General features: G+C 50.9%; 1 protein-coding gene across 6 annotated transcripts in view; it reads right to left on the bottom strand.

Annotated features, from left to right (window-relative positions):
* Positions 1-3,108: 3,108 nt before the first annotated feature.
* Positions 3,109-11,684, bottom strand: part of WDR45B (WD repeat domain 45B) — a 29,328-nt gene continuing 20,752 nt past the window's right edge. For 4 of the 6 annotated variants that reach the window (XM_070060076.2, XM_070060075.2, XM_089318536.1 and 1 more), the window contains 6 exons: positions 11,541-11,635; positions 9,376-9,566; positions 6,842-6,927; positions 5,702-5,803; positions 4,763-4,884; positions 3,109-4,402 (listed from right to left, as the gene is read on the bottom strand). In XM_070060076.2, coding sequence (XP_069916177.1) covers positions 4,296-4,402; positions 4,763-4,884; positions 5,702-5,803; positions 6,842-6,927; positions 9,376-9,566; positions 11,541-11,635 — 703 coding nt within the window. In that variant the 3' untranslated portion in view covers positions 3,109-4,295. The remainder of the gene's footprint in view (positions 4,403-4,762; positions 4,885-5,701; positions 5,804-6,841; positions 6,928-9,375; positions 9,567-11,540; positions 11,636-11,684) is intronic. The other 2 variants (XR_016224379.1, XR_016224380.1) reach the window with 1 other exon arrangement.

Below are 11,684 nucleotides of genomic sequence, written 5' to 3'. Positions count from 1 at the left end.
CCTGGGAAGCCCCCGCCACCGTTAAGGGAGACTCGGATGAAGCTCCTGGCTGCAGCCTGCCCCAGCCCTGGCTCCGGCAGTCATCTGGGGGAATGAAACAACCAGTGGACAGATCTCTGACTCTAACTCTGCCTCTCAAAAATTTTTTTTAAAGATTTATTCATTTGAGAGGCAGAGTTAGGAGAGACAGAACAAGCTTTCCTCACTGGTTTACTCCCCACGTGGCTACAACAGCTGGGGCTGGGCCAGGAGCCTGCGCCTTCTTCAGGGTCTCCCAGGTGGGTGCAGGGACCCAAGCACTCGGGCCATTTTCAACCACTTTCCCATGGCACATTAGCAGGGAGCTGGATGGGAAGTGGAGCAGCCAGGACTTGAACTGGTGCCCATACGGGATGGCCATGGCTTTAACCTGCTGAGCCACAGTATCAGCCCCTCAAATAAATCAACCTTTAAAACAAAAACACAATTACAGATGGCTACCAAACATGTTAGAAGATATTCAGGGGCCGGCACTGTGGCGTAGCAGGTAAAGCCACCACCTGCAGTGCTGGCATCCCTTATGGGCACCAGTTTGAGTCCTGGCTGCTCCACTTCTGATCCAGCTCTCTGCTGTGGCCTGGGAAAGCAGTAGAAGATGCCCAGGTCCTTGACCCCTGCACCCACATGGGAGACCCAGAAGCTCCTAGCTCCTGGTTTCGGATCAGCATAAATCTAGCCGTCACGACCATCTGGGGAATGACCCAGCGGGTGGAAGACTTCTCTGTCTCTGTAACTCTTCCATTCAAATAAATAACTAAATCTTAAAAAAAAAAAAAAAAGACGCTCACCCTGACTGGACACTGGAGATCTTTGTTCATTAAAAGCTAACGCGACTGTGCTCAGAGCTTGGTCCTGGTCAAAGTGGGAAGAAAGTGGTGCTCTGTGTTCAACCGGTAGACTCTGGACAGGGAGAGGTGGCAAACATTTATCAAATATGAAAACTCTGTGACTCAGCAATTAGTTGTATTACCCCAAAGAAGTATTTGGACAAATGCACAAATATGTGTGCAAAAGGGTTTCCCTCAAGGTGTGTCCTGTTGTACTCAGTTTTAAAGCTCCAACAGGACCCAGACGTGGCTAGTTAGCTAACAGGCGAGACGTGCACCCACACTGCAGCGCCCAGGCCCGGCTCCTCCTGGCTCCGGCTCCTCACTCTGGCTTCCCACCAGGAGGCAACAGGCGATGGCTCCAACACTTGGGTTGCTGGCTTCTATCTTTGGCCTCACCCAGCCCTGGCTATTGTGGGCACTTGGGGAGTGAACCAGTGGATGGGAGTGCTCGTTCTCTGTACATCTGTCTCAAAAAGATTTTTCAGAGTTATCTGTTTATTTGAAAGGCAGAGTCACACAGAGAAATCCTCTACCCTCTGGTTCACTCCCCAAGTGGCCAAAACGACCAGGGCTGGGTCAGGCCCAAGCCAGGAGCTTTGGGTCACCCGTGTGGGGTGCAGGGTCTCAAGCCCTCGGGCCATCTTCCACTGCTTTCCCGAGTGCCCACATGGGATGCCAGTACTGCAGGCTGTGGCCTCAACCCTCTACGGCACAGTGCAGATTTTTGAAAACTGGGCACTCAAAGCTGTTTACAAGTTCAATTCTTGGAAGGTGTGGGGCTAAGAGTGGTCTTTACCGGAAGAAACACAAGGCAATTTTGCTTACAGCTTAATTTTTGGTCTATTTGTTCCTCTGCAATTTACAAAAAGCATTTTGTTTTCTAACCATTGTTTTCCAACCCCATTTTGAAAAACAAAAATTCGACACAAGTTCCACAGTGTTGTCCTCAGTTAAAATGCTTGGACTGGTGGATGAGATGGAAAACCCTTCGGTTATTAAGGCTTCAGGAAGCCAGGGCTGCTGGGGAAGCAGTGGCATGGGCTGTGGGCTTACATCAAACCCAGAGTGGGTACAGTGCATGGGCCCCAGTGGATTTCTGAGAGGGGAGGCAGCTGGGCCAAGGCCAGACTGGCGGGGAGGGTGCAGGAGTCCTGTGGAAACAATAGACTGCTGGGGAAAGCAAGCCAGAACGTACCCACCTGCCCTGGGGAGCGGACACCAACGGAGGCCATACCTGGAAAAACGGAATGCCCCGCAGGACCTTCACGTCCATGTCCCTTTGCCCCCAGCTCAGGGCACTGCACGGGAGGCAGCTCGAGGAGGTGGCGGCGGTGGCAGCAGCGGCAGTGGCACTTCACGGCAGCTTGAAAAGCAAGGCCTGCCACTCTTGCCAAGTGAACCGTGCGTTTCCAGCCAGCAGCTGCGGCCCACTGACGCAACAGGTGCCAGACGCTGTCAGGGCAGAAAAGCAAGGCAAGCGCAGGCTGGGGCCAGGACAGTGGTGCCCAGGACTTGACCTGCCATCCACAGGCCTCCTTTGGGGCCTCTGACAAGAGGGGGTGCACATTCACCATCCCTGCAAGGCAAGCGACCTGGCAGTGGCAAGAGACAAACCAGAGCCCCTTGCAAGATGGGCCAGGGCTCAGGGCAACATCACAAACACCCACACACTGAACGGCGCATGCCACGAGCTGACCAACAGGAGGCACCAGTGCAGAGCCGGCCCGAGCCTGTGGGCTCCAGCCCCGTCCCTGCATCTCTGTCCAGAAACGGACTGGCGCCACGTGCTGCGCCCCTCACCACCTCGGAATCTGCCCTGAGCTAACTGCTGGGCGGATTAGACCGTTTGGGGGAAACTGCTGTCGATTATGTAAATGTGGAGGGTCTTCCAACGTCCCTCTTGGCAAGTCAAAGTTCCACTGGCTAAGCGAGGCACAGGACAGCCAATGCCCCAAGTACAGCAGCGGCTTCTGGGAACAGGAGGGAGGCTGCGTCCTGACAGACAAGGTGCATGAGAACGCTGAGCAACGGCCCCTCTCTGCACCTCTGCTCTCCAGGCCCTCCGCGAGCCACACCGGGTCTCTGTCCCTGGTCTCCTCTTGCCCACTCCCCGTGGAAGAGCACACCCACCCTCCACAGCAGGGACCCCCAGTTCAGGTGCAGGGCGTTCCTGAAGCCTGTAGTCCAACCAGATTCTCAGAATACCAACATTTTGGTCTCATAATGCACAAGTCTATTCTTTCCAGGTACAGAGTACAACAAAATTAGTCACTTTTATTTAAAAGAAATAGTACAAATAAGTGTGCAAAATTAAATGTCATGATTAAATACACATAAAAGTAGCATGCATACTTTACATCAAAATCCACAAACAAAGTTAGTTGATTACAGGACAGTCAAGGAACTGGCAAAACTGAACTTGCTGCTATGCAGATTTTAAATGTTTGCAACTTGAAATCAAAACCATAAAATTAAGCTGCTTGAAAGGGAATTTTAAGAAAATTAAATATATTTCAAATACTATCGACAACGTGGAGCCCATAACCTATTTTAGTTACCAAATGTTTAAAAAGTCATGTGCCTTTCATTCCCAAACGTTAGTGTATAGCTATTCTTGCAGATGAACATGGAGAAAGGAAGCGGGCGACAGCTGGCGGAGGCATCTCCCTCCACCCCTCAGGTTTCATGACGCTCCAGGACTAACTTACGGTCTATGCGGTACTTGGTTTCCCACACACAAGAAAGACGCTATTTTGACCCAGAAGTTAACCAGGAGACCTGGCCACTGACCCCCACAGCCAAGAACTGGCTGTGACACAAAAGGACTCAGCTCAGGGGTGAGACTCGAGGTTGCCGCGTCCTAACAGCTCTGACACAGACACAGACACCCACGTGTGGACACGGACAGGACGACAACGGGCAACATCCACACTGGGTCATCTGAACAGGGCTAGGCCATTTCTCCTCAGGCTCAGGCAGGAGAAGGGATTCCCGTCTCCTTTGCAGGGCGAGCTGCTGGTGGTCTTCTCTGCTGAAACCCGTGTGACGTAAGAGCTGACGTCGCACTCGCGTTCCTTTCCCCGCGGCAGACTCGGCAGAGACAACGGACTCTGTGGCAGACACAGCCTCCACCTGTCGCCCCGCTCAGCCCGGTCCCTGGGCTTGCAGGGAGCCCGTGGGTGGGAGTGGTGGTAGAGCCTCCCCAGCTAACATCACAGCTGAACGAGAGGGAGCAGCCGTGGTCAGCCGGGCCGCTCAGTGCCACTGCGTGTCTACTGAATACTGGAAATGGGAAGCAGACAACCATAAATGGCTTCGAGACCAAGGCCCCTGGGCAGGCCCTCCAGCCCCGTACCCACGAGGCCCACAGGGCACTGCACCAGCCCCAGGAGCCTGAGGGGTGGCAGGTGCTGACTCACTGGTGAGTCACAGTTTGTCGTCAGTCATCTCGAGAAACTGTGCATAGACGTCGCGGATGCACTCCCCCTTGGGGTTGAACAGGAACTTGTAGTAGCTGCCGTCTGCGCAGATCGCTGGGACAGAAGGACACCATTTCAGACACCTGCTCTCAGGCTTCACTGAGCTGAACTGCAAGTGGCTCCTACCAGTCCCGTCAGGGACCCCACTTCCGTACTGAGCACACACACAGCCTAACGTCCAACTGTGCTGGAGCATACGTTGGGCCAACTAGTGCCGGCTACAGGGAGACCATGTTCTTTGGCCATCCCCATGAAAGTCCAATGATCCGCCCCAGTGATTGCCTGGGGACACCCAAGAGGGGTGAGGCCAGAGCTGATCACCCCCGAGATGGCCACAGAGCCTTCAAGAGAAAGGAGAGGGGGTTGGGGACAGCGTGCCTGACTGTACCAGGACCCCCAGCAAAGACCACTCACCAATGACAGCGTTGGGCTCTGTTCCAAAGGCACAAATGCATGGGGAGCCTGAGGGGACCTGAAACTTGGAGAAACTCCATTTGGAACTGAAGTACTTTGGAAGGAAACTGGCCGATGCCAAGCTGTGGGACAGGGAAGAAAAGAAAGAGTGGCTTCATTTGCAAAACAAAGTTAAGAAGCCACAGCAAAGTCACCTGCCTGAGCCTAGAATGCTGTTAAAAATTTTAAAAAGCTCTCTGGGGCCAGCAGTCTGGCATAGCAGGTTAAAGCCCCGTTTTGCAGTACCAGCAGCCCACATGGATGCCAGTTCGAGTCCTGGCTGCTCCATTTCCAATCCAGCTCCTTGCTAATGTGCCTGGGAAAGCAGTGGAAGATGGCCCAAGTGCTTGGGCCCCTGCACTCAACATGGGAGACCTGGAAGAAGCTCCTGGCTTTGGATCGGCTCAGCTCCAGCCGCTGCAGCCACTTGGGGAATGAACCAACAGATGGAAGATCTCTCTGTCTCTACCTCTCTCTCTGTAACTCTTTCAAATGAAATAAATCTGATATAGTTCTAGCCTCAATGATTTCTTTAAAATTCTATTTTTGCATTTAATCTTTTCTCACATGAACAAACCAAGTCCTTAGAAATGGTTTCATAATAAACAACAGCATAGGTTTCTCCTGCCACTCTATCACCTTCCTGGGTGCAGCAAACAAGGGAACCGCCGAGTTCAGGACTTTGTTCTCAATCACCTGAAGCACGCCTGGCTGCTCGTCAGACAAGTCCTGCAGAACTGACGAGGGCACAGCAGGTACACGATGCCGCTGTCTTCCTACCAATGTGCGCTGATTTTCAAAAATCAAATCAATGACAGCTGAAGATTTCAGCCTCAACGTGATGCTACACCTTCCAGCATCTCAGCTCCGGCTTCCCCACCGCCCAGCCCTCAGACCCACCTAGACTGTTTATTCCTTTTTGGATCTTCGGCTGCAAAGATGTGCACTGTGCCGTGGTCACTGGACACACAGATGAGGGACGCGTCCTGATTGAAGTTAATGCTGCAAAGAAAACCAGACGGAGCTCGGCTGTAGTGCACATGCAGACAAGACCCACGACTCGGCTAGCACACCAAGCCTGCTCGAGCCTCAGAAGCCTCATTCCTCCCTGTTCAAGGTAGCTACTTTGGGGCCAGTGCTGTGGGGTAGCAGGTTCAGCCGCCGTCTGCAGCACCCACATCCCATACGGGTGCTGGTACAAGTCCCCGCTGCTCCACTTCTGATACAGCTCCCTGCTTTGGATCGGTCCAGCTCTGGCCGTTGCAGCCACTGGGGGAGTGAACCAGCAGATAGAAGCTGTCTGTCTGTCTGTCTCTCTCTGTAACTCTGCTTTTCAAATAAAAAAAAAAATCTTAAAAAACACGCAGCAAGTTCAAGACCAACAACAGCTTCCACTATGGAACCAGGGGTCAAGGCCACAGTCCAGCGTGCCTGTGCCCGCAGATGGAGCTACCGCTGGGATGCGCCCAGGGAGAGAAACGCCCTTCCTCAGCTCCCCTCCCAGCCACTCAGAGCTGGCTCCCAGAGGTGAGAATCTCAGTCCCGTGACTCGTCCTGGAGGGGAATCCTCTGTCGAGAGCACAGAGAAATCCCCCACATGAACTACTCAACAGCCGCAGAAGCCAGAGGCAAGAGGGAGCATAAGGCCTCCTGGCCACGGCCGCCCAGGCAGGCCCGCACACCAGCTCTGCAGACACCCACGGGACACAACCACTCTCACCCAACGGGCTGCAGCAGGGCTGACAAGACAGGTCTCTCGCCTGAAAACACTGCCAGAGAAAGCCAGGAGGGAGGTAAAGGACGAACTAAAACTGCAAGCGTTAATAAACACTGAGTGGATGATGGGTCAATGCCAGTTAACTGTAATATTTCTTCTATTTTTCCGTATGTTTCCCATAATAAAAAGTTAGGATTAGCAATAAAAAGAGCAGAAATCTAACACAGCTTTGCAGTCTCCCCTCCCCACCCAAACCATGCAGGCCTACTTCCCCGCCCCCACCCAGAGCAGCTCCTCCCTGGGGAAGCTGCACACGCCCTTACCAGTAAATGTTTGCTGCTTGAGACCCTCTCCGTAGCTCCTGGATTAAATGCCCTGATGAAGTATCAAATATTCTTATAAGGGTCCCCTTTGAAAAACAGTGAAGTGTTTCATTATCAACATAATACCTTTGCTTTTGAAATGTTTTAAATTCACACATCTGTAAGCCCACACCACCCTTTCCCAAATTCCCCCCATTGTCTAAAATTCAACAGATCCCTCCTTATGTCCACCCACAGCTGTACTGAGAATGAGCTGGTGGCTCCAGCTCTCAGAGCACAGGGCCAGGGTCAGGGAGACAACCTCCTGTTGAGATGACCTCATGACCCCAGGGCCAGCCAGACCCTTGTCTGAGGCAGGCCTGTTCCTTGTCCAGACAGACGTCACCTGAGTTAGAAGTGCCATAGCGGTGACATGACCCTCTGCCAGCCACGCCAGCTGTGTCCACCTCCTAGACACACACAGCGCCAAGTGCTCAGGGGGGAACCCGGGGTCTCTTTAACATTTCGCCCATAAAGGAGATTCCTAGGCTGATTCTGAAAGCTTGGAGGAAGGTGAACTGCGACAGCTTTTGTGGAACGCTCTGCCAGCATCTACTAGAACACACACTCTGTTCCACTCCTAGGAGTGCACTGGGGAGGCTGGCACGTGAGCGGCGAGGAGGACACCCTGCACAGGTGACTGCTCAGCTGGGGACACCTTCCAGGTTCTCTCACCTTACGGCAGGGTTATCTCCCAACAAACCATCCTAGGCTCAAAGTGTGTTAATACACTGGCATTCCAGACACCACAGCTCAGGCTGCCTCCACTTACGCCACCTGTAGCTGGGCAACGTCAGTTCACAGAGGCCTGTTCTATAAGGAGCTGAACCCCTCATGTAACTGTTCAGGAACTGTGGGGCCCTGGCTGTGCCCTCTGCACTAGAGGGGCTGACCAGGGCTGTGGCTGCTACGGCTATACGACATAACCAGAGAGCACACAGGACAGTCCAGGAAAACGCCGAACTCCAGAACCTGAAGTCTCACTTCTAACGACTGTTTAGCGCTTTCCCAGCAAACAGAACTGTGAAACTCAATGAACCGTGGTAAGGTGGGCCCATCTGCACAAACGCTGTAAGATTTGGTATAATCAAAATTTATACTGCTGAGCTGGAGCATACTGATGAGTCTGAAAGAAGTAGAAAAGAACATACATAACCCTATGTTTTATATTTAGGGTTCTGTTTTTGTCATTGTTGTTGTTAATATCAGATTATGAGGGGGCCAGAGATAGAGAACCTAAAGGTAAAAATAAGAAAACAAAATTCACTAAAAGTGTAGAAGAACCCTATTTACGAATTCATATATAAGTTTATTCCAGGACCAGTGTTGTGACACAGTGAGCTAAGCCTGAGATGCTGGCATCCCACATCAGAGCGCCAGTTCGAGTCCTAGCTGCTCCACTTCTGATCCAGCTCTCTCCTGATGGCCTGGGAAAGCAGTAAAAGATGGCCCAAGTGCTTGGGGCCCTGCACCCACAAAGGAGACCCAGAAGAAGCTCCTGGCTTTGGATCAGTCCAGCTCCAACCTTTGCAGCCATTTGGGGAGTAAACCAGCAGATGGAAGACCTCTCTCTGTCTCTACCTCTCTAACTCTTTCTTTTTTTAACAATAAATGAATATCTGAATTAATTGAGGCTCAAGGAGGGGGGAGAATCCCAGATTTAAAATTGATTATTTATCTATTTATTTATTTATTTTTTGACAGGCAGAGTGGACAGTGAGAGAGAGAGAGAGAGAGAAAGGTCTTCCTTTGCCGTTGGTTCACCCTCCAATGGCTGCTGCGGCCGGCACACCGCACTGATCCAATGGCAGGAGCCAGGTACTTCTCCTGGTCTCCCATGGGGTGCAGGGCCCAAGCACTTGGGCCATCCTCCACTGCACTCCCGGGCCACAGCAGAGAGCTGGCCTGGAAGAGGGGCAACCGGGACAGAATCCGGCACCCTGACCGGGACTAGAACCCGGTGTGCCGGCACCGCAAGGCGGAGGATTAGCCTAGTGAGCCACGGCGCTGGCCTAAAATTATTTTTAAAAAATTTAACAGCCTTTCTCACATCAGGCAAACTAAAGGATACTCTATGGCCAATATCTTAAATTATAACCCGGTGGGGATTCAATGAGGAAACACAGGCAGGCAGGAAGGAAAAGCTCTAGGTTGTCAGACACCAAGTTGTGAAGAAACAGCACAGAAACCAAGTGGTTCTGGAATGTTAATGACAATATAACAAAGCAATTTTACATCTGCTGATTCTAACATCTCTTTGATTTTTAGTAATTTAATTTTATGTATTTTACAACGTATCCATTGGCAAATAACTGAAAATAAAGCTGGCGGCTTACCACGGAGAGTTTGTGATGCCCTGGCCTAGCCACCCCTCAGACGCAGTAACTGCCGGGGTGTGGGCCGGCTGGGGCCGGCTGGCCACCCGTGCGAGTCAAGATGGCGAGAGCCCGAGCGCTCAGGAGCACAGTTTCAACAGGTGAGGGGCACAAGCTTACTTTTTCAGATGCAGTTGCAATTCTTGTTCCCTGCAGGTTGAGAGCAACGCAGCTTAGGACACCCTCGTGTGCGGGAATGTCCACGGGCGGCTTCTCGGTGCTGGCCAGGTCCACAAGCTGAACATGGCCCGTGTGTGTGCCCGGGAAGGCCAGGAGGGAGTTGTTACTATTGGGACACAGGACACAGAGGCCTAGACAGAGACAGAAAGTGACACTGATCACTTCCTTCAAAGGTCTGCTTTCTCACAACCAAGACCTGCGCTGCCCTCGAGTCCTCAGCAAGAAATGATTACTCACGGGTTCTCAGCCATTTACACCAAAACCACCAATCAGTGTACAGGCTTCACGGCAAAGACGGCAGAGGGCCACAGGGCTACCTCCCACGAGACCACAGAATACTCTGCTAACGGACACATTTTATCAACTGCCTGTTTCTCTGTGTGCCAAACTGAGAACACAGTGCAAAAATTGCAAAACTTTAAAACTACACCATAAACCACAGCACAGAAATCCAGACAATAGCAAAAGAACTCCAGACTACATAGGAACAAACAGAGCAGATGTGCAAGACCAACGCAGGAAACGCGCGGTGCGAAGGCAAAGCAAAGACCTGACAGACACCTGCCGTCAGGCTGAAAGGCTTGATACTGCCGATATCTAACCCACACACACACAGCCTCTCAGACAAAACCTCACAACTCCTGTGAACACACAGACAAGCTGATACAAGGATCCTCAGTAAAACAAAGGTCCTAGAATAGCAAAGAAAAGAAAAAAAAAGTAAGGTAAGAATAAGACTGGAGGACTCAGTTAGCTAATTTTAATTTCAAAGTTTACCCGAAGCTCTAGAAATCAAGGCAGCATGGCATGAGGACAAAAACACAAGGGACTGAGCGGAATCTACAGTCTAGGAAAGACATTCTCACCTGATCAAACAAAGGCACCAGGCAATCTCACAAAGAAGCAAGCTTATTTTCAACAAATGGAACCCAAAATTTCAGATTCATACAAAATAAAACAAAAACAAAGAACACAAACGTAGGTCTTTGCCACACACCATCTACAAAAATTAACCTGAAACGAACCACAGACTTAAGATCTCCAGCAACTGAGCTTCAGAGGGAAGCATAAAAGCATCTTTGATACGAAAAACATCACAGGCTGAAAGACACAAGCGCGGACCTGACAAGGGCTCAACTAACTCATGTAACGAACCCTTAAACTTCAGCAATGAGATAAGGCAATCAATTAAAAGTGGGCAGAAAATCTGAAGAGACACTTCCAAAAGCAGTTTTGTGATCGCAAACAGGTATTTGAGAAAGATGTTCACCATCACCACACTCAGAGAAGTAGTCTGACACCCGAGACACGCTGGCCACAGTGGCCACCTGGCAGGAAGCCAGGGCTGAAGACACACTTGCAGAGAGCAGGTATGGGAAGACTCATGGCAGCCTTCACTCGTAACAGCCAAGAAATGAGCAAACGTAAACAGCGGTAGCGGTAGACCCACTACCCACATGACAGAATATATTACTCAGCTTTCAAAACAAGCAGAATAATAATATATTCAACAAACTTGGAGAAATCTCAGAACTATCTAAGGAAAAGAATTATCTAAATACATCGGAAGAGGCCAAACTAGGGGGTCAGGTGCCTGGTAAAACTTCCAGGTGATGGGACATTCTATGTCTTATAACTATTAAAATTTATCAGATGATATTCTTAAAATAAGCACTTTATATAAACTTCTTGGAACTAGGGGGGGACCCCAACATTTAAAAAAGATAGAAAGATGATACAAGTAACAAAGTAGCCAAAAGCAATCCCCCCCGAATCAGAGGAAAAGAGAGCATTCACCACACCAGAACTCAGTGGCTCCCAAGTGGAAACAGGCTGAGAGCTACACAAAATTATGGGTTCCCGGGTTTACCTCAAATTCCTACATGACTGAGGTCACTGGGGGAGAGAGAAGGAAGAGAGCCAGCACAGACTCAGTGAGCTGAATCTCAGAACCGAGCTGCAGCAAAGAGGGAAGACCCAACGTCCCCAGTGTGCTCACAGCTCAAACCAGGGAGACACTGCTCAGACCAGAACCCATGCAGGGGACCGGGGCACCCAGGAGAGCTCTGCATCCCGCCACGGACCACTTTCTCCACATTTCTCACCTTTCGGATTATAGCAGGTTTCAAAGACATGCAACTGATGCGGATTGTGTGTGAACGTGAACACCTTAATCATGGAATCCAAAACCACCACAATTCTGCAAAGAAAAACAAGAATCAGAGCTACTGTCCTCAAACATTTGTGAT

This window comes from Oryctolagus cuniculus, chromosome 17 (genome assembly GCF_051225735.1).
Source record: "Oryctolagus cuniculus isolate XC-2025 breed Fujian yellow rabbit chromosome 17, ASM5122573v1, whole genome shotgun sequence".
Taxonomy (NCBI): Eukaryota; Metazoa; Chordata; class Mammalia; order Lagomorpha; family Leporidae; genus Oryctolagus; species Oryctolagus cuniculus.
This window is presented reverse-complemented; position numbering and strand designations above follow the sequence as displayed.